This window comes from Vipera berus (genome assembly GCF_964194415.1).
Source record: "Vipera berus genome assembly, chromosome: 7".
Taxonomy (NCBI): Eukaryota; Metazoa; Chordata; class Lepidosauria; order Squamata; family Viperidae; genus Vipera; species Vipera berus.
Genome location: NC_138209.1, coordinates 26,678,394 through 26,700,103, shown reverse-complemented (window position 1 = coordinate 26,700,103; position 21,710 = coordinate 26,678,394). Strand labels below are relative to the sequence as shown.

At 41.5% G+C, this 21,710-nt stretch overlaps 1 protein-coding gene across 7 annotated transcripts in view; it reads left to right on the top strand.

Moving 5' to 3' along the window:
- Positions 1–21,710, top strand: part of ARFIP1 (ARF interacting protein 1) — a 65,046-nt gene that overhangs the window by 33,247 nt on the left and 10,089 nt on the right. For 5 of the 7 annotated variants that reach the window (XM_081332839.1, XM_081332833.1, XM_081332836.1 and 2 more), the window contains 4 exons: positions 6,719–6,834; positions 15,418–15,639; positions 16,137–16,294; positions 16,843–17,017. In XM_081332839.1, the coding sequence (XP_081188965.1) occupies positions 6,719–6,834; positions 15,418–15,639; positions 16,137–16,294; positions 16,843–17,017 (671 nt within the window). The remainder of the gene's footprint in view (positions 1–6,718; positions 6,835–15,417; positions 15,640–16,136; positions 16,295–16,842; positions 17,018–21,710) is intronic. The other 2 variants (XM_081332838.1, XM_081332835.1) reach the window with 1 other exon arrangement.

Below are 21,710 nucleotides of genomic sequence, written 5' to 3'. Positions count from 1 at the left end.
GTCTGTGAAGCTGCCAAAAGCGGCAGCTTAGCAGACGGGCCGCGGCAGCTTCCGCAAAGAGCGGCGCCCCTGCCCATTCCGAGAGGTGCGCGCGCACCTCTCCGAACGACCGGAGGTGCGCGCGCACCTCCCCAAACCTTTGGGGAGGTGCGCGCGTACCTCCGTGCGAAGGGGCAGCGGCGCCGCTCTTTCAGGAAGCCCGCCGCGGCCCGTCTGTGAAGCTGCCGAAAGCGGCAGCTTCCGCAAAGAGCGGCGCCCCTGCCCATTCCGAGAGGTGCGCGCGCACCTCTCCGAACGACCGGAGGTGCGCGCGTACCTCCGCGCGAATGGGCAGCGGTGCCGCTCTTTCAGGAAGCCCGCCGCGGCCCGTCTGTGAAGCTGCCAAAAGCGGCAGCTTAGCAGACGGGCCGCGGCGGGCTTCCGCAAAGAGCGGCGCCCCTGCCCATTCCGAGAGGTGCGCGCGCACCTCTCCGAACGACCGGAGGTGCGCGCGTACCTCCGCGCGAATGGGCAGCGGTGCCGCTCTTTCAGGAAGCCCGCCGCGGCCCGTCTGTGAAGCTGCCGAAAGCGGCAGCTTAGCAGACGGGCCGCGGCAGCTTCCGCAAAGAGCGGCGCCCCTGCCCATTCCGAGAGGTGCGCGCGCACCTCTCCGAACGACCGGAGATGCGCGCGTACCTCCGCGTGAATGGGCAGCGGTGCCGCTCTTTCAGGAAGCCCGCCGCGGCCCGTCTGTGAAGCTGCCAAAAGCGGCAGCTTAGCAGACGGGCCGCGGCAGCTTCCGCAAAGAGCGGCGCCCCTGCCCATTCCGAGAGGTGCGCGCGCACCTCTCCGAACGACCGGAGGTGCGCGCGCACCTCCCCAAACCTTTGGGGAGGTGCGCGCGTACCTCCGTGCGAAGGGGCAGCGGCGCCGCTCTTTCAGGAAGCCCGCCGCGGCCCGTCTGTGAAGCTGCCGAAAGCGGCAGCTTCCGCAAAGAGCGGCGGCCCTGCCCATTCCGAGAGGTGCGCGCGCACCTCTCCGAACGACCGGAGGTGCGCGCGTACCTCAGCGCGAATGGGCAGCGGTGCCGCTCTTTCAGGAAGCCCGCCGCGGCCCGTCTGTGAAGCTGCCAAAAGCGGCAGCTTAGCAGACGGGCCGCGGCGGGCTTCCGCAAAGAGCGGCGCCCCTGCCCATTCCGAGAGGTGCGCGCGCACCTCTCCGAACGACCGGAGGTGCGCGCGTACCTCTGCGCGAATGGGCAGCGGTGCCGCTCTTTCAGGAAGCCCGCCGCGGCCCGTCTGTGAAGCTGCCGAAAGCGGCAGCTTAGCAGACGGGCCGCGGCAGCTTCCGCAAAGAGCGGCGCCCCTGCCCATTCCGAGATGTGCGCGCGCACCTCTCCGAACGACCGGAGGTGCGCGCGCACCTCCCCAAACCTTTGGGGAGGTGCGCGCGTACCTCCGCGCGAACGGGCAGCGGTGCCGCTCTTTCAGGAAGCTGCCGCTTTCGGCAGCTTCCTGAAAGAGCGGCGCCGCTGCCCCTTCGCACGGAGGTACGCGCGCACCTCCCCAAAGGTTTGGGGAGGTGCGCGCGCACCTCCGGTCGTTCGGAGAGGTGCGCGCGCACCTCTCGGAATGGGCAGGGGCGCCGCTCTTTGCGGAAGCTGCCGCGGCCCGTCTGCTAAGCTGCCGCTTTCGGCAGCTTCACAGACGGGCCGCGGCGGGCTTCCTGAAAGAGCGGCACCGCTGCCCATTCGCGCGGAGGTACGCGCGCACCTCCGGTCGTTCGGAGAGGTGCACGCGCACCTCTCGGAATGGGCAGGGGCGCCGCTCTTTGAGGAAGCTGCCACGGCCCGTCTGCAAAGCTGCCGAAAGCGGCAGCTTTGCAGACGGGCCGTCGCCATCGGGCAACCGGGAACCGGTTCCATCTCATTTTTTAAAAAATGGCAGCCGCGTGCGTCCGCGCATGCGCAAAAAACCTTTTTGCGCATGCGCGTGCATGGACACACGCACGCGGCTCCCTCTTTTTTTAATTTGTGATGGAACCGGTTCCCAGTGGCTCTTTTTCTTTTTTAGGTTGCCGACCCCTGCCTTAGATAGTCCAGACCCAAGCCATTTAGGGCTTTATAGGTCATTACCAGCACCTTGAATCTCACCCGGAGGGCAACCAGAAGCCAATGTAGCTCACGGAGAAGAGGTGTTACACGGGAGTATCAGGAAGCTCCCATCAAAACTCGCGTGGCTGAATTCTGCACCAGTTGAAGCCTTCGGGTGGTCCTCAAGGGCAGCCCCATGTAGAGGGCATTGCAGTAGTCTAACCGGGAGGTCACGAGCGCATGAGTGACTGTACGTAGAGCATCTCGGTCCAGATAGGGACGCAACTGGCGCACCAGGCGAATCTGGGCAAAAGCCCCCCTGGTCACGGCTCCTATATGATCTTCCAAACTGAGCCGTGAATCCAGGAGGACTCCCAAGTTGCGAGCCCTATCAACGGGAGGTAATACCTCATCCCCTATTGTTAATGATGGAGAAGGCTGGTCAGCCCGAGATGCCGGTATGAACAGCCACTCAGTCTTGTCAGGATTGAGACGAAGCCTGTTTCTCCCCATCCAAACCCGGACCGCCTCCAGGCAATGGGACATCACAGTGAGGGCATCACTGGGTTGGTTCGGGGTGGAAAGAAAAAGTTGGCTATCATCAGCGTACTGGTGATACCCCACCCCGAAACCACGAATGAGCTCACCCATTGGCTTCATGTAGATGTTGAACAGGAGGGGAGAGAGGACCGACCCCTGAGGGACTCCACAAACAAGAGATCTCGGGGTTGACCTCTGTCCTCCCGTCAACACCGACTGCGAGCGGCCCAGGAGGTAGGAGGAGAACCTACCTTCATTTGTGTGAATCCTATTAGTCAGGGCCCCATTAACCCCATACCGTACCCTCAAACAGGTACTTGTGTAAAGGGCTTTAATCAAAGCCAGGAGTCTGGGTTCTATTTTAAGAGATGTCAATTTACTCCATAGTACGTCTCTACCATATCAAATGCTGCTGTAAGGTCTATGAAAGCAGCAAACAGGGGTCTCCTCTTATAGGCATATTTGGCAATTAGATGGTTCAAGACAAAACAGTTATCAATAGTAGATCTGTTTTGTCTAAAACCTGCTTGTTCTTCTGTGAGGATGTTGTTTTCCTCTACCCAGATTTCAATTCTGTTCAAAAGGTACCTAGCATATATTTTTGCTACAATGTCAATCAGGCTGATGGGCCTATAATTACTAGGATCCTTTCTATTCCGTTTTTTATATATGGGGACAGCTATTGCCCTCTTCCACCCATCTGGTATATGGCAGGTGTTATTTATGTGTGTAAAAAGACCTGCTAATACAGGGCCCCACCAGTTGGGAAATTTCTTAAATAATTATGCTCGTAAAAAATCCTCGCCTGGGGCTTTATTGCTCTTTAAGCTTTTAATGATGGACTGTATCTCCTTTTCTGAGACTGGTGGCCAAGGGGGGGGGAGTTCTAGGGTTTACCAAATCACTGTTTAAAAATAATTTCTTTACCGGTTAGGTGGGGGCAAACAAGCACTGATAATAATTCTCCCGGTCTGCAGCAGAGATTGGTATGTCAAATGCAAATCTCCGTTCGTTCAGGATACCTGCTACAGAGTGCCAAAATAATACTGAGTTATGACTTCTGGCAGCCAACTCAAGTTCTGACCAGATTGAAATGGCAAAATGTTTTTTCTTTAATGTTATATTTTTTTTATATTCCCTTCTTGTGTGCAGCATCTTAGCTTGTATATGGGCAGTAGGATTCCTCTGGGCAAGCCTCATGGCTGCCTTCAATTTCTTTTTCAGTCGCTGGCAATCAGGATCAAACCACCGAGGTCTACCCACTTGGGCTCTTTATCTAGTAGGTTTAGCTGTTAGGTGTTTCTTCAGTATGTTACAAAGATTGGAGAATGCATTGAAGGCTGACATCCAGTCAGTAGTAGATGACTGGATTGTTCTAGCCCACTTAGTAGCATTCTCTGTTTTAAGGCATTCTAATATAGCCTTAGTATCAACTTTGGCCTAAATTAACCTTTTATTTTGGGTCACCTCTACCTTTTTGGTGAGCCATCTGTCAGCCATGTTATATGGTCTTAAATCTGAGCGGCCTCGCAATGTCACACTTACAGGCTGATGGTTGCTATTGTCGCTAAGGTGTACTGTGACCTCTGAGAAGAGGTCAGCCTTATCTCTAGATACAGAAAAGAGATCCAGTACACTACTTGAATTGGCTGAGTGGTATGTATAAGGGTATGTGTAATTCTTGTCCTTTCCTCCCAAAATTTGGAGATTACCCTTAAAAATTAAGGAGACTAGGAGCATGCCAGCGGCATTACTTTTACAGTCTCTCGAGAGCCACTGAGGATGGTTATCAAAGAACTTCCCTGGGATTCCCTTCTTCTGGGCAAGCTCATACAGAGAGGGACCCAGTCTAGCATTCAGACCTCCTAATAAAACCATTATGGACTGAGGGTACAGTACAGATATATCTTCTAGGATAACTTCCAAGCCCATCCAATATTCAGAATTAAAAGTGCTGGGATGTGCTTGGAGGAATGTACACATTTACCAATATTAACTCAAACTGGTCATATTCAAATTTGACAGCTAGAAAGTATGGATATTTATCTTCGTTATATAATTTCTCTCCCTGCCATTGCAACTCTTGCTTTATAAGAATGCATAGCCCACCAGAGGGTCTCCCTTTGTTCTTTTTTTTTAGGGCTGGGGAGGCCCATCCCTGAAAGCCTGGCAGTTGTACTGGTTCGTCCACTTCGGTTATCCAGGTTTCTTGAAAGGCTATTACGTCAAATCTAGAGAGAAAGCTCATTAGTCCACTATCAACCATCCCTTTCCAGCCAGCTATGTTCCAGGTCATCAACTGTATGGGGTTCTCAGAGGCAAGGTGGTCTGGCTTGGTTGATCGGCTAGATGGTAAAAATGCCAGATGTCAACTTGACATTGGAGCTGGGTCGATATCATCTAAGCTTCCCATATAAACACAGTTGTTGTGAGGTTCAATATTTCTCCTCATGGGTTGCAGAACTTGTTGTTGCTCCTCTATATCTCGGTTGCCAGTGTGCCTCTGCTCTTGCTCCAAGAATGATTTTTTTTCCATTGGGCAGGTACTCTGGCGTAAGTCTATAAATGTAGATTTATGTCCATTTTTGGAGGGGCATAGCTGAGGATTCATCTTGTGGAAAGAAATTAAATAGAGGCTTTGCTGTAGATTGAGTTGTTGTCAGTGCCTCTTTTAGGTCATCCAATCTTTGAATGATGTTAACTTGCTCAGGTTCTGGCAATGCACTGAATAGGTCAATCATCATTTCCTCTGGCACATCCTCAGCAGTTCCTGCAGCTGTGGGTAACACAGTTTGTATATTACTTCTTTGCTTTCTCAGGGTCAGTTCAGTTGCAGGAGCCTCAGGCTTAGTAGTGTGAGGGCTGTTGCAGCCTGGATTTAAAGCGACAGTTCCCTCTTGGTGACGCTGTTTCAGGAGTGGGCACACTTTTTCTGAGCAAAAGACCCTTATTGGAAATATTGAGAAGGTGCTCAGAAAGGGCTTCATTCTGAAGAGCATGGAGGGAATTGTGGGCTGCTTGAACGATAGGAGAATTCTCATACATTGTGTTCTTGCTGGCAGCCACTCTGCATGTAATAGATCTATCAGAGTGAATTCACAGCGGAGCAGCTGGCTGAGGGACAGCCTAATAGCTTCTCTATTGCCCCAACGCCCTCTATTTACTCTCTTGTCATAAATTTGCAAAGTAACCTGGTTAGTTTGCAGACTGTAGTTATATTGGTCATCTCTTAGGCCTTTGTCTGATTGAGTGTTTTCTCTGTGGTTGTTCAAATTTTTGGGAGGAAAACAAGGTCCTTCTCTAGTTTCATTTTCTGAGTTAGCCATCCCATGTCTGTCCATGGTTATCCTCCCAAGTCCTTCTACAGTATTTGGGTGGGTCCTAATAAACTTTGCAAAAGATTCTTTCAGGCACTCGACCTTATGACAATTGACAAAAGATCATATATTGAGTTTACAGTTTGAGCTGTAAGCAAACATTGTCTAGAGAGGAAGTCTGTCACATTTTCCCCCTTTAAATTTGTTACATATCCCTCCTGTGCAAAAAATGCTGTTGCCGGGTTCCAAGGAGGGGAACCATTCTCCAAGAGGGAGGAGGACAGCTCTACATGCTTTGGTTTGTAAGTCCCATTCCAATGAGTCACATAAATTAAATTTATCTGATAAGGTGCCTGCAAATGAGTTACTTACTGGAGCAGACTGTCTGTTTGCAATATAATCTTCCATTTTCTGCTGCTTCAAAGGCTTGGATAAACTCTCTGCTGCAGAGTGCTGTCTCTTCCTTCTTTTCCCCATTCACGTTTGTTAAAACAGGTTTAAAAATAAGTTTAAAACTATGTTTTAAAAGGTTAAAATGAGTTAAAATGGGTTTAAAAGGTTAAAAAGGGGTAGGTTAAAAATACAATATTAAAAGAGGTTAAAAAATTTAAATAAAAATAAAGTAAAATAAAATAAAACTTTTACTTTTGGAGGAGCTCTTTACAGCCTTTGCTGCCTCTCCACCATCTTGTTTTCTTTAGTACGATGCTGAAAATAAAGTTGTCTTATCTCTTTAATCCATTGAAAGAGCTCTAAATATGCCTTGATACACTTACCTGTGTTTTCTAAGTAGGCAATCCAAGAATGCAGCAGAAAAGTGGACCGATTGTTTTAGCAGAGGAAGTAAAGAATCCAGCTATGGAAAAATTGGAGCTTGTAAGAAAATGGAGTTTAAATACATACAAGGTTTGTATTAATTTCATTGCAGTAGCCAAATGATTCAGGTATTTCACATGCCGTGAAATTTTGCATTTTCCAACTTGAAGGCTGATATGCAGTTTAAAACAATAACCTTCCTCTTCAACAGTAACTTAATGGGAAGAAACGTTTTATAGCAATGGTATTTAACAAGGAAAGCAATTTGTTTCGTATAGTTAATTTTTCTAAGGTTATTTTTAAGCCTGTGTTGCTTTTCTTGGATTCAAATGAGACATTGAGATATTATAAAAAAATGATGTTGCTGAGCAGCCATAAATAAATGGGTTAAAGCAAGACTTGGGGTCATTCTAAGTATTCACCTGACAATTCTTGAATTGCTGAAACTTATATCATTGCTCGTACTTGCTTGTGGCTGCCCTTTCTTGGTATCTGCAGGTTGCAGGGGCGTGGATGGGGGACAAGTGTGGGCAAGTGTGGTCTCAGGATCTGGAGGTTTATTATTTTTGTTCTGATTGGGTAGCACTACCACAGACCCTGTATGCCACTTTGGGGTTCTGCTAGACTCACAACTCCTACTTGAAGAGCAGGTGGCAGTCGTGGCTAAGAGAGCCTTTGCACAACTTCATTGATGCACCAATTACCACCTTTTCTTGATCACCCTTTAAGAATATTTGTAAGCTACAATTGGTCCAGAATGCAGCAGCGCAGACAGTTTTGGAGGCCCCTAGGGTGGCACATGTAACACCACTGTTACACAAACTGCACTGGCTTCCAATTTACTCTCGGGACATTCAAGATATTTATCTTTAAAGCCCTTTATGGCCTGGGTCCAGGATATCTGTGGCTCCATCTTTCCCCAATGAGATCAGCTCACCCCACTTGTGCTGGCAGAAGGGGCCTATTGCAGATCCCATCCAAGGAATTTTGGCTGGTGAGATCCAAAGAACAGCCTTTTCTGCCATGGCTCCACCCTTTGGAATATCTTGCCACAGGACATAAGATCCACCCTCTCTTTTAGTTGTCAAGAAAAGCCTTAAAACCTGCCATGGGCTCCGGAAGGAGAAGCAATTGGCTGGAGATAGTTGGTACCCTTAACAGAGAAGGCATCCCCACCTCTCCCATCCAAACCCATGTTTCCAAAATTACTTTAATAGATAAGTAATTTTCAATATGTTGTCATATTCGTATTTTATGATATTTGTAAATTGTTTGGATATTTGTATATTTTACTTTACTGTAAGCCGTTCAGTTACTTCAAACTGCAAGATGACTGGTAAATAAATTTGATAATAAAAGAAATATTCACTACATAGCAAGTTTCATTGTTCTTTATGGTGTTACAGTATACAGGTAGTCCTTGACTTACAACAGTTTATTTACTGACCATTCAAAGTTACAACATCACTGAAAAAGTAACTTATAACCGTTTTTCAAACTTATGACTATTGCAGCATCTCCATGGTCACATGATCAAAATTCAGATGCTTGGCAAGTGACTCACATTTATGGTGTTTGCAGTGTCCCGGGGGTCAAGTGATCCCCTTTTGCAACCTTCTAGCAAGCAATGTTAACGGGGGAAACCAGATTTACTTAACAACCATGTTACTAATTTAAGAACTGCAGTGACTCACTTAACAATGGTGACAAGAAAGGTCATAAAATGGGGCAAAATTCATTTAACAACTGTCTCACTTAGCAACAAATATTTTTTTATAAATGAATCTTTATTTACATTTCATGTTGAAAACACACCATACACCAACAAAGACAAAAAAAAACATTTACAATATACAAAAAACAAAGAAATCAAAAAATTGAAAACCATTTCAAAAATTTCACATTATATCTACTTCTAAACTAACAATTATATTCCACTCATTAAGTCTCTTATAACCATTCAACTCCAAAGCTTATTCATTAACAAAGACTATATCACTTTATTTTTGACCAACCTCCAAGCCACCCTCATTTCTTTAATCTTTTATCCATCCAAATATACCATTTATTCTATGATAGAAATGCTGGTGTCTCTTCTTTACCCTTCAACTTCTTGGTCAATGTGTCTGCTTCTGCACAATCAAGTATTCTCCTAATTATAACTTCATCCGGCGGGGTATGATTTGCCTTCCAAAATTGAGCATACCCCATCCTTGCCGCCGTTAAGATATGTAAAACCAAATACCATATTTCCTTCTTAATATTTCCAGGCCTGGAGCCAAGCAGATACGTCTCTGGTTTAAGATCAACTAAACACCCTGTGATTTCCTTTATCCATTTTTGGATCCTCATCCAATATCTAACCACTTCCGGACATGTCCACCATAAGTGATAGTATGTGCCAATCCCTTTACCACACTTCCAACAATCGGCCGACAATCCGGGGAACATTTTGGAAAGTCTAGCCGGAGGGAGATGCCATCTATAAAGCATTTTGTATATGTTCTCCTTATATGACGTGGAAACCACCAGCCTCATATTAGTCCACCAAATCTCTTCCCATTTCTCAAGTGGAAGTGCATAACCAAAATTCTTCCCCCAGGCAATCATCGCATCTTTTACCACCTCCTCCCCTACTACCCTAGTTAGCAACAATTTATAGCACTTAGATATCATCCCTTTCTCCGGACCCAGCAGAATCTTATCTAATTCCTGCAGATTCAGGTAAATACCCCTTCCTTCCTTATCCTTCTTATACCTTGACTGGATCTGCAGGTAGGCCCACCACTCCAATTGAAACCCTTGCTGAGCCAGATCTTGTCGTGTTTTGAGTTCTCCCCTGCTATCTAAAAGTTCTTTATAAGTTGGTCTTCTTCCCTTCTTGAGTAGGGTCAAATGGGTCAAGGCTTCCAAAGTTGATAACCAACACGGAATTTGCGCATAGTACGTAGCCCTTATCTTATCCCAATTCCGAATCAGTATATCCCTTATGTAGTGGCGAGTAAACTGTTTGCTTGGAGGAGTACCTTCCCGCCAAAGAGCTGCATGCCATCCCTGCAGCAAATCAAATCCTTCCAAACTCAACAATCGATTATTCCTTAGACTTATCCATTCCTTGCCCCAAACTAAGAGGGCAGCCTGATAGTAAAGTTCCCAGTTTGGTAGGCCAAGGCCCCCTCTTTCCTTAATCTCTTGTATCATTTTTTCCCCAATCCTGGGCCGTTTCCCCTGCCAAACAAATCTAGAAACTACCCCCTCTAACTCTTTTAAAAATTTCAGCGAAAGTTTAACTGGTGCTGTCTGAAAAAGAAAATTCCATTTCGGCAAAACATAAGATTTCACCGTGGCTACCCTTCCTAATAATGACAACTGTATCCTACCCCATTTTCCCAGGTCCATTTTTGTTTGTATCAGTAATTTAGAATAATTATCCTCCCTAATACTTGAACATCTTCCGGTCAACCAGATTCCCAAATATTTCACCTTCACGATTTTAAACCCTGTAGTGTCCTCTAACATCTGTTTACTTCTATTTGAAAGATTTTTCGTCAATATATTTGTCTTATCTTTATTTACTTTCAGACCAGCCATGTTTCCAAATTCCTCAATCCTTTTTAGTAATGCCGTGCTGGATTCCAGAGGGTTTTCCAAAACGAAGACCATATCATCTGCAAACGCCTGCAGTTTATAAATTTGGTCTCTTATCTGAAGCCCAGTAATCTCCTCATCTTTCCTTATTATTCTCAGTAGGGGTTCTAAAGTTAGGATAAATAAAAGTGGGGAGAGTGGACAACCCTGCCTAGTGCCCTTACAGATATCAAATTTGTCAGTTAAATTCCCATTTATCAACAATCTTGCTTCCTGCTTAGTATAGATTGCTTTAATCATATTACAGAATTTAGCCCCAAACTCCATATGTTCCAACTGACACATCAGGAAATCCCAATTAACCCTATCAAATGCTTTTAGAGCATCGATAAATATTAAAGCTAATTGTTTATCTGGTCGGCTTTCATAATACTCCAGAACATTTAATATAATTCTGAGATTATCTTTTATTTGTCTAGTGGGAAGGAACCCATTCTGGTCTGTACGTATGAATTGGTTTAAGTAAATTTTTAATCTATCTGCAATTATTGTTGCAAATATTTTATAATCTGAATTAAGAAGGGATATTGGCCTATAATTTTTAATATGCTTCGAAGGGAAGTCATCCTTAGGAATCAAACTAATATTTGCCTCCAACCAAGTTTGCGGGACTATAGCCTCATCCAAAATTTCATTAAATAGATCTTTCATATGTTTTCCCAACGATTCCACTAATACCTTATACAATTCTGCAGGAATTCCGTCAGTGCCTGGGGTTTTCTGACATTTCTGTTGTCTGACCGCTTTTTCAATTTCTGCTATTGTTATCTCCTGATCTAAGGCCTCTTTCTCATTAGGAAATAACTTAGGAAGGTCTGACTCTGTCAGGTATTGTTTAATCCTCTCCTCAGGAACCTTTTCTTCCTGATATAATTCTGTAAAAAACTCAATCGCTATCTTTTCTATCCCTTCTTTATCCCCTATCAGTGTCCCCCTCTTATCCTCTAACTGCTCAATTCTTCTACTTTCCTTCTCTTTCCTTATTCTATAGCTAAGCCATCTCCCTGGTTTATTGGCATATTCAAAATAGTTCTGCCTTGCCACCCTAATTTGACATGCTATTTTCTCTTGGTCCACAAGGTTGAGTTTATGCCTCCAAAAATCCACCTGCTCCTTCCCGTAAACTTTCTGTGGGTTTACCTGGAGAGCCTTCTCTGCCTTAGTAAGTTGCTCAACAATTTCCCTCCTACTTTCCTCCTCCTTCCTACGTTTAACTGCCATCTGTTTTATTATCAAGCCTCTCAAATAAGCTTTAGCCGTATCCCAAACTATTCGTAGGGGCATCCCTTCCGTCCTATTTTCTAAAAAAAAACACAGACTCATCTCTTGTTTATTTTTTTGTACAAAAACCGTATCCTTCAGGATCTCCAGGCTCATCATCCATCTACTCCTCACTCTACTCCCCCTTATCAATGTAATAGCCACCGGGTTGTGGTCCGCCCATTCGTTCGTCAAAATCATGGCATCTTTTGCATAAGGTATCAGCCCATCCGACAACCATACCATATCCAACCTAGACCATGAGGTATGCCTGGCGGAGTAGTAGGTATAACGTTGAGAGGCTGGGTTAATCAAACGCCATATATCCCTAAGGCCAAATTCTTCACACATATCCCTAAATACTTTGGGTAAGACACTCCTATCTTTCCCTTTCTTCTTCTTCAAATCAACCCTCCCTGTTTTGTAATCCTTAGCCCTATCTACCACCGCATTAAAGTCCCCCAAGAGACACATCTGCTCATGCTCCAGATCTAATATTTTCCGATATATTTTCTGGAAAAAGTCTCCCTGATTGTTATTAGGTGCATATATGCCTACCAGTAACACTTTGCTTCCCACCATTTCTATCTCCAGCATCAGGCTTCTCCCCTCCGGGTCCGCCCATAATTCTTTAGGACACAAGTACTCCTTAACATACATTAGCAACAAATATGTTGGGCTTGAGGACTACCTATATAGCGATTACAAAATGCAAGACAATTTATGTTAATAATTTAGAGTAGAGAATTTTTTATGTCACCATGCAGAAGGTTTCCAGTGAGTTTCTTTGTCATTACGTACTTTAATTTGGAAGAATTAGTTCTTTATTATAACTATCCTACCCTTAAGGTACACATGTATCTACAATCAAAATGGGTGAAAAGCATTTTATTTCTGCAGATTTTCATCTTATCTAGCAATTGTCATCTAAATCTTTAATGGAATGAAAATATTCTTCTCAACCTGGGAATACTCGTATCGGATTGGTAAACCTTTCATTTTAGGAAGATATAGTATAAGGCACAAGTGGTCTTTTCTTTTGTTTTTGTCTGTTTGTAGAGATTATGATATCTAGTTCTCTTTTTTGGGGTGGTGGTGGCAAAAAGTCACAAAATCCCACTTATTGAAAAAAAACCTTAAAAATATATTTGTATCATTTATGAATGAGTATATACCAAATATATTACTGAGCAGATTGTGTTCACTTTATCCCCATAAAGAAGGTATGGAGAAGGGAACAAAGTATAAAGACTAGCAGATAGAAATAGAACGACAAAATAAGCAAGGATAGTACCAATAGGTGCTTTGGGTGCAATCCCAAAACAAGTGTAGTACCATTTGAATATCATCAACGTTGACAAAATCACCATCAGTCAACTGCAAAAGGCAGCTTTGCTCAGAACAAGTGGCATCCTGCAATGATACGTTTAACACCATCATAATCATAATAAATATCTGAGCTTTTTAAATTCTTAATTATATTTCTAAGAAGCAATGCAACTCAGTTTTTAAAAATCCATATGCACCTTTCCTCTAGACATTAACATGTTGTAGAAGACAGTTTGCATAATTTATTTACATCCATGTAGGATTGGTACAATTTTGCAGCCATTTCCAATAAGAATAAGTCTCCCGGGTGAGGATATCTACACACAAAATTAAAGAATTTCTGTTTTGGAAAAAAAATGAATTGCAAATGGTCAGTACATTCATTGTGCTTTAAAACTTGGACTTGTTCAGTTAAAGATTTTTTCTACTTAAATCTATCCAAAAGAAATACTCGAAAATCATCTAAGTTCCATTTTAGAAGATATGATACTTTAAGATATTTCTATCTTAAAACACCCCATAGTAGCAATCATGCAAAATGACTTAACTGTAGTCAAACAAATATGCATATTTTTCTTTGTAGACTAAATCCACTTAAACGATCTCAATATATCTAGAAGATAGTTGGATAAATTGGTTCAAGGAAACATGTTTTGCATATTCCATAGCTTTAGTGACTTGTTATCGAGTAGTTTAATAACTATTATTGTTATATTCAAGAACCGTGCTAAGGTTTGTTGATTCAAATACAATAGGCAACTGAGTTACAGTAAGATTTGTAATGTCTCTGATCAGAACAGAGAAAAGATCTCCCAGTAAACAATTCAGTTGATTAACTGTAATGTCCTCCTATTCCCAAATTGGGAGCAGATTTGAAAACAAGATTCAACAGATCTTCCCAATGCTTGGTCAGTAATAGAGTGACTGAATGATGCTATATGTCCTACAGAAATAGGTGACTCTTTTAGCCACTGCTTAGAACCATATATTTTGCTGTCATATACAGTTGGCAGCCAGATATGTTGAATTTGAAATCAGGTAAAGCTTATACTTCCCATATTGCAAATGTTAATATTTATGGCCTGCGACATATTACCGTATATACTTGAGTATAAGCCGAATTTTTCAGCCCACTTTTTGGGCTGAAAAACTCCACTTCGGCTTATACTCCAGTGAACAAAAAAAAACGAACTGTCCCTTCGTTCGGGCCAGGCTGCTGAGAGAAGGGAGCGGCAGAGCCTTGCAGAGCTGGCAGAGGTGGCGGCAGTCCAGCGTTGTTTCTCCCCCTCGTGCGTACGTGTGTGTGTCAGACCCACGGGAATGGCTGGTAGGGAAGCGGCATTCCGGCATTCCCCCCCTTCCTGTGTGTCGGGCCCACGGGGCTTGACACACAGAGAAACGCAAATGCCGGACTGCCGCCACCTTTACTAGCCATTCCTGCGGGTCTGACACACACACACACACACACGCACGAGGGGGAGAAACAACGCAGGACTGCCGCCACCTCTGCCAGCCCTGCAAGCCTCTGCTGCCCCGGGGCATCAGAGGGTTGCAGGGCTGGCAGAGGTGGCAGCAGTCCAGCGTTGTTTCTCCCCCTCATGCGTGCGTGTGTGTGTGTGTGTGTCAGACCCGCAGGAATGGCTAGTAAAGGTGGCGGCAGTCCGGCATTTGCGTTTCTCTGTGTGTCAAGCCCCGTGGGCCCGACACACAGGAGGGGGGGACGCCGCTTCCTTACCAGCCATTCCCGCGGGTCTGACACAAGCACGCATGCATGAGGGGGGGAAATGCCGGACTGCCGCCACCTCTACCAGCCGTTCCCGCAGGTCTCACTCACACACACACACACACACACACGCACGAGGAGGGAAACAACGCTTGACTACCGCCTCCCTAGCAGACCTTCCCTGCGGGATGTGCTGCCAGGAAGCCTGGCAGCCTGATGAGCGGACCCTGCGAACCACGGCCGAGCCAGCTCCGGGATGCTGCCAGAGTCAACGAGCAGCTCGTCGTGGCACAGAATATAGATATGTTGCTAAGAAGGGGCGAAGCTTATACGGTACTTATACTCGGCTTATACTCGAGTCAATAACTTTTTTCAGTTTTGGGGGTGAAATTGGGGGGTCTCGGCTTATACTCGAGTCGGCTTATACTCAAGTATATGCGGTATTTTAGTGCCTTAAGAATTGTATGTGCATTCATTACTAGAAGGTTTTATTAGTACCATGTTCAGTTGATTTTCAGCACAGCTTTCCCCCCCCCCCCCGGATATTAGATGAACTTATGGTTTAAAATAGTTAAACTTTAGGAAGAAGTATGTAGAGAATTTTAAAAAGCAAATGCAATATTTTCAGAATAATTTTATACTAATTCTATAACGTGAATGATGTTATTTTAAATAAACTGAAAAACTTAATTTAAGCTTCTCAAATTTTACAGTGTACTCGTCAAATAATCTCAGAGAAGCTGGGACGGGGATCACGAACTGTAGACCTTGAATTAGAAGCTCAAATTGAAGTATTGAGGGAGAACAAAAAGAAGTATGAGAATGTCCTGAAACTGGCGCATACTCTATCAACTCAACTTTCTCAAATGGTGCATACTCAACGACAACTTGGAGATGTTTTTGCAGACTTAAGTTTAAAATCATTAGAACTCCATGTAAGATTTCATTTGCATTAATTATCTTTGTTATCTGCTGAAATGCCTACATTTGTATTTAGTCCAGCTTGTAAAGACATTGGGTGATAAATGGTAGCTTAATGGAAATAAATCCAATAATATGCACCTTCCATGTTGAATACCAATACGAATTAATACTGCTAATTTCAGTGTTCTCACAAGATGTTCTAGGATTGGAGATGGTTATTTTAAGACATTGACCTTACTATTTTGTAACCTTATTTTGTATTTCATGGATTTTATATCCAGAAATAAAAGCAACCCATTCATGCTCTATTGAAATCAAGAAGCATGTGCTAAGATTCTGGGAATACTGGGAGAATGAAGAACATAGTTGCAATGATACAAACATATTGCAGATCAATAAGCTAACTGGGCTGCTTTCATATTGATAATTACAATCTCTTGGCTACTGTTATAATGCCAGTACCATTTAGTAAAGAAGAATTAACTGTTCAAAAATTATATATTAACAGGAGGAATTTGGATACAATGCAGATACTCAGAAGTTGCTTGCTAAAAATGGTGAAACTCTGCTTGGTGCAATTAATTTTTTTGTAGCTAGTGTGAACACTTTGGTAAATAAAACCATTGAGGACACCCTACTGACAGTAAAGCAGTATGAAAGTGCCAGGTAATGGATTATATATTACTATTTATTTTAATTTAAGTAGTTATTTATTGAACATTGAATTTACTTTTTAACACAGTGTAATGTTGGGTCAGAAATACATTCTAAAAGCAACTTTGTTAAATAAAAATTTAGTAATTCATAAACAAGGTATGGCTGATTTTTGAAGTTTTATTTTTATTCATTTGTTTCCTGCTTCAATCACAAAGTGATTGCAGGGAGTTATGCAACAGGATCAAAACATAAAATAAAAATAATAAAACATTGAACAAGGTTCTGACAACTTTTGCAACAGAGTATAGTCTTTGGTCACTACAAAGTTTTATAACTATGATATAAAGTTAAGTTTCATTTTACTAGATTTATGTTCTCCCTTTGTGACAGAAGCTCAAAACAACATACAGAACTTTCAATTATTTTTCCTAATAACCATTTAGAACTTGGGCCTCCCCACTTCTAGCTCAGCACCATAGCCCCTGTTGCATATTAGCTCTGTAATTAAATGTTGCAGTTCTGTGAATATTTGTACATGTTAATTCTTTTATTCTCAGGATTGAATATGATGCTTACCGTACAGATCTAGAAGAACTGAATCTTGGCCCCCGTGATGCTAATACTTTGCCAAAGATAGAGCAATCACAACAACTATTCCAAATACATAAAGAGAAATATGATAAAATGCGCAATGATGTATCAGTTAAATTGAAATTTTTGGAGGAAAATAAGGTAATGAAATGTTTTAAATTTCTGTCAGAGATCAGTTAATTTTTGTTGTTTAAATATGAATAATATGGGAAACATAACCTTAGCTCTGAGTTCACTGGGCCTGTTTCTGCTTCAAATAAATTTTACCTACTGTGCATAAATATTAATAAGTATTGATTGATTATCTTCCCTCAAGCCATTTTTAACTCCTAATGACTACATAGGTTTTTTCCATGACAATCTAACCCCAACTTTATCTTTCAAGTTTCCCAACTGTGTACTTTTTGCCACTTTAACTGAGTCCAGCCATTTTGCTGATGGTCAGCCCCTTCTCTTTCCTTCCACCTTCCTCAACTTTAGAACATAATTTGAGCCTGGTCATTTGTGCCTCTAGTAAGAACTCTGGGTTGATTTGTTCAGTTTATCTATTTGGGTGTTTTTTTTTTGGCTATCTTGGTATCAATTCTAAGTTCTTACTGTAAGTAAAGGATTAGGGAATGATACTCTACTTTGGAACAGCTCTATATTGTAACAGTTCGTAGTAGAAAATAACCATTCTTATAGTTTAACAAATACCAACTGAAGTAAAAAAGATGTATTTATTGAATAAATGAGTAAATAAAAATAGTTTAAGAGGCTAAGCTATAGGAAAAAGGACAAACATTTTATTCCCTGTCATTAGTAGAAGCATTTTGAGAAGCATGTGATAGTAATTCAATATGCTATTAACATAAGTAATTACTATTATATTTCAAAACAGAACATGACCAAACAGGACTAATTGAAATCTAGTAATTCTAATCTTGTTTATGCATTTGTTTTCATATCTGCCAAATATAAATCTTGGTTTCTTTCCAGCATGGATAATTACTGTAGAATTGTTTTCATTTTTGTTCATATTGCAGTTTTATGAGAAAGAAGGTCAAAACACACAAAATAGTAATTATGGCATCATGATTGAAACCTCGCCCCTTTAAATATCTGTGTGACATCCATGCACACACAAAAGGAATGGAGCTTCAATAATAATCCCATGAATTTCCAGTTTCATACCCATTCCCCTGATATATATATATATATATATATATATGTGTGTGTGTGTGTGTGTGTGTGTGTGTGTGTGTGTAAATTTTTTGGCTTGCTAACAAAGAATATATATATATATATATATATATATATATATATATATATATATATATATATATATATATATATATATATATATATATATATATATATATATATATATATATATATGTATATGTATATGTATATGTATACGTATATATGTATACACACACACACACAGATTCATGGCAGTTTTCTAGAATAAACCAATACATTCATAGCAGTTAAAAATATAAACAAATTAAAACAATTAATGAAGGGTATTACAATGCAATGTTCAATTAAAATTATTGAGATAATAAATAACCAAATCATAACAGAACCAAATAAAATAATAGCAATAATTACATCAATATGGTTGATACATGGAGTTCTATGAAAAAGAAAGCAAATCAATTTGAAACATTTTATTAGAAGATAAGTGTGTTTCCAATACTGTTCCATTTCTTTGATATGTTACCAGTCATGCAATTCTTCAGATATTAATGTGAATTATTATTGTCTTCCCAATATATGTGCACAAACTAAGCACAAATAATGTCAAGAATCCCTGAGAACTATTACCACTATTATTTGAGCCTAATATATATTTTCAGGGTTTATGTTTTATTAAGTGCAAATTTCATTTCCATATTTCCAGGCATCTGTAATTCTTCATAGCGAGCATGAAGAAATGAAAACAGGTAGTCCTTGACCTATGACTAGTCAGTAAGTGAGTGTTTCAGGTTATGATGGCACAGAAGAATTTTTTTACCAGTCCCCACAGTCTGGCTGCCTCAGCATCCCTGTGGTCACATGATCGTGATCTGTGTGCTTGGCAATTCATTTGTACTTTCAACTAGTTGCCAAGCACCCTGCAAGCACCGTGCATGATTGCTATTTGCAGTCATCTCTGCCAACTTCCCCAGGATGGAGGATCTCAGGTAAATCTCTCCTCCCACATACCCTCTCCTCGCCCGTTGCACCTGTTCCAATCCCTTATGCACTCCAGGCACTTCCCCAACCCATTCAGGCACCTCTCATGCACCCTCCCTGACCCATGCAGTATTTCCTGAACCTCCCTTGTGCATTCTTCTGACCCACATGATGCCTTTCATGCATCCATTTACCCCTTTGCACTCCTTCCCCACGTCATATATCTTGTGTACCCTCCCCAACCCTTCCCACACCACCTCATTCTTTTCCTACTTATCTATCTGTGGGCTTGTGACTTGCAACTTCCTGCCAGTTTTCGCACTGATTTTGTTGTGGAAAGCCAACAAGAGGTTGCCTTGCCTAATGATCATAGAATTCAGTCAACAATGCCCTCCAAGACAGCGGGGATTGCTATCCCTAAACGATGTGAGCATGCTTTATGACCGTATTGCTTAGAGATAACAATTCAGATCCCAATTGCCGTTGTCAGTCAAGGACAACCTGTATTCTGAAATGTCGAATTCCCACAGTTGGTAGAAATAGTTTTCCAGTGAAGCAAGGAGTGCCAGTTTAGAAGTTTTGGTATGTGCTTCTAGCTAAGTGTAGTCCTCTGAGGTTAGGGGAAAATCCTCAAAGAGTGTTATATGACAGTTCTTTTAAACGCCAAAGTTTATTTTTATACAGAAGTCTTCAGTGAATTGATGGTCTCAAGACACATGGAACTACAGTTTCTACTGTTACTTGAAATTGCTGATGTGGGACTCATTTCTACATATTTTTCTGATGAATAGAGGAGCAGACAGCAGAGGGGAAAAAATCTGTCCTAATCTTCTCTATGATATATTTGATTTTCATTAGTTTCAGAAGGAGCAATTCTTCTTGTAAATCCCTACTTCTAGTATAAAATAATTATAGATTCCTTTTTAGCTATCTAAGGTTGATGATTCATATGTTAAAGGAAATTATAGGTTTTATTAGAACCTATAATTGTAACTGAAAGGAAGATCCTAACTGCTAAACTATAGTGGATTATTTTACTGGTTTGTGGATTATAAAACTTTTCATTCAAGCAGTTTTTTTGTGGATATAATGGAACTTGTAGAATGATCTGCTTTTCCCAACCCCAAAGGAACAGTGTGTTTTTTGCAGTCTCATCATGGTAAATTATAGCCACAGGTACTCTGTATATGAATGAAAAACTTTACAGATCAATTTTGTTCCAAAGTTTTGAATAATCAGTTGATAGATTTGTGGACTTTTTTGCATTTAATTGTTAAATAAAGCAAGCAATTTGTTTTTGTTTCTCCTTGTGATATTTTCCCCCCCAAATCAAGATTTAAAAACTCAAAAGTCTCTGGAAATGAGAGGGCCTGTTTTCCTTACCTTATGCTTGCCTCAAGAGCTTTTCTTCCTTCAAACAAGCAAAAAAGGCACGTATGTCCTGTTTTGCCGGCAAGTCTGCAGGAAATGTTATTTATGTGTTAAGCTTTGGTGGTGCAGGAAAGGAAGTCTATCTAAATTCACACCTTTCTCAAATTTCTTGCTTTGACTTATAGTAAGTGCTCATTAGTAGCCAATGTGTGTATAATATTCTACTGCTAGAACCTTGATTGACTTGTTGAAGGAATTTTGATTTCACAATCAAAAAGGAGCTTGTCAACTGTATTGTATTGGTCATCTCAATGAAACTCACAACTAGGTTACTACCGTATTAACTGGGTAAAGCTAGATGCAATATATATTTATTTATGTTTTCCCCTTTTCTATTACTTATTTTTCCCAGTCCTAAATATTAAGTCTTGTGCTGAAGGAGGTCATAGTGCCAAACCAGCTGGTTTATACTGCAGACATAAAAAGTGAGAGCAAGGGGATTCATAGAGTTATTTCCATGCCCAGATCTGTACTTCATTTCATTTCATTATTATGTTATATTATATTCATTATTCTATGGGTAAATTGCGGACAACTATTAACATAAATTAGTGAAGAATGTTTTAAAATAGTCTGCCTACTAATGTAGGTAGCCTAGTATAGCTGTCAATGTCTAGATTGACTTATCTAGAATATGAACCTTAGAAAATTAAAAATTTTGACTCATAAATTCAATGCCAAATTAATTATGCATCTGGGGACATGTGTGTACCAAATTTCATTTTCCTTGGTTCAAGTTTCTTATGCATGTTTTTGAGAGCACTTTGGGAGAAAATATATAAATTATATAAATATCCAACTTTTAGATATTGACAGGCATCACAAGCCGGAATGAACCATTTAGACAAGCTCACAAAAGATCCAATCCAGCTAGGAAATAATGGGAAATTGTAACAGCAACATTTCAACAATTACTGTGTTTTCAGGAATAAGGCCTTTGTACTGTATAGGCCTTTATTCAAAATGTATTTCATATTTTTTTCTTTCCTGCCCTGTATGTCAAACTTCACAGCCCTTTCTGTTGGGCAAGCTAAGCTGTTTCTGTTTGTTTCTGCAGCTGTCAGATTTGTTATCAAGCTATTCTTTGCTGTCCGAAATGTAAATTGTGCACATATTACAGTAATTGTTATATTCCTCAAAGGGTTAAGTGGACCAGTAAGTAAATACAAATACTAATGCTTTATCTTTGAAAGTATCTATAAAAATGTGACAATCCTGTCATGTAGTGTGCGTAAAAATA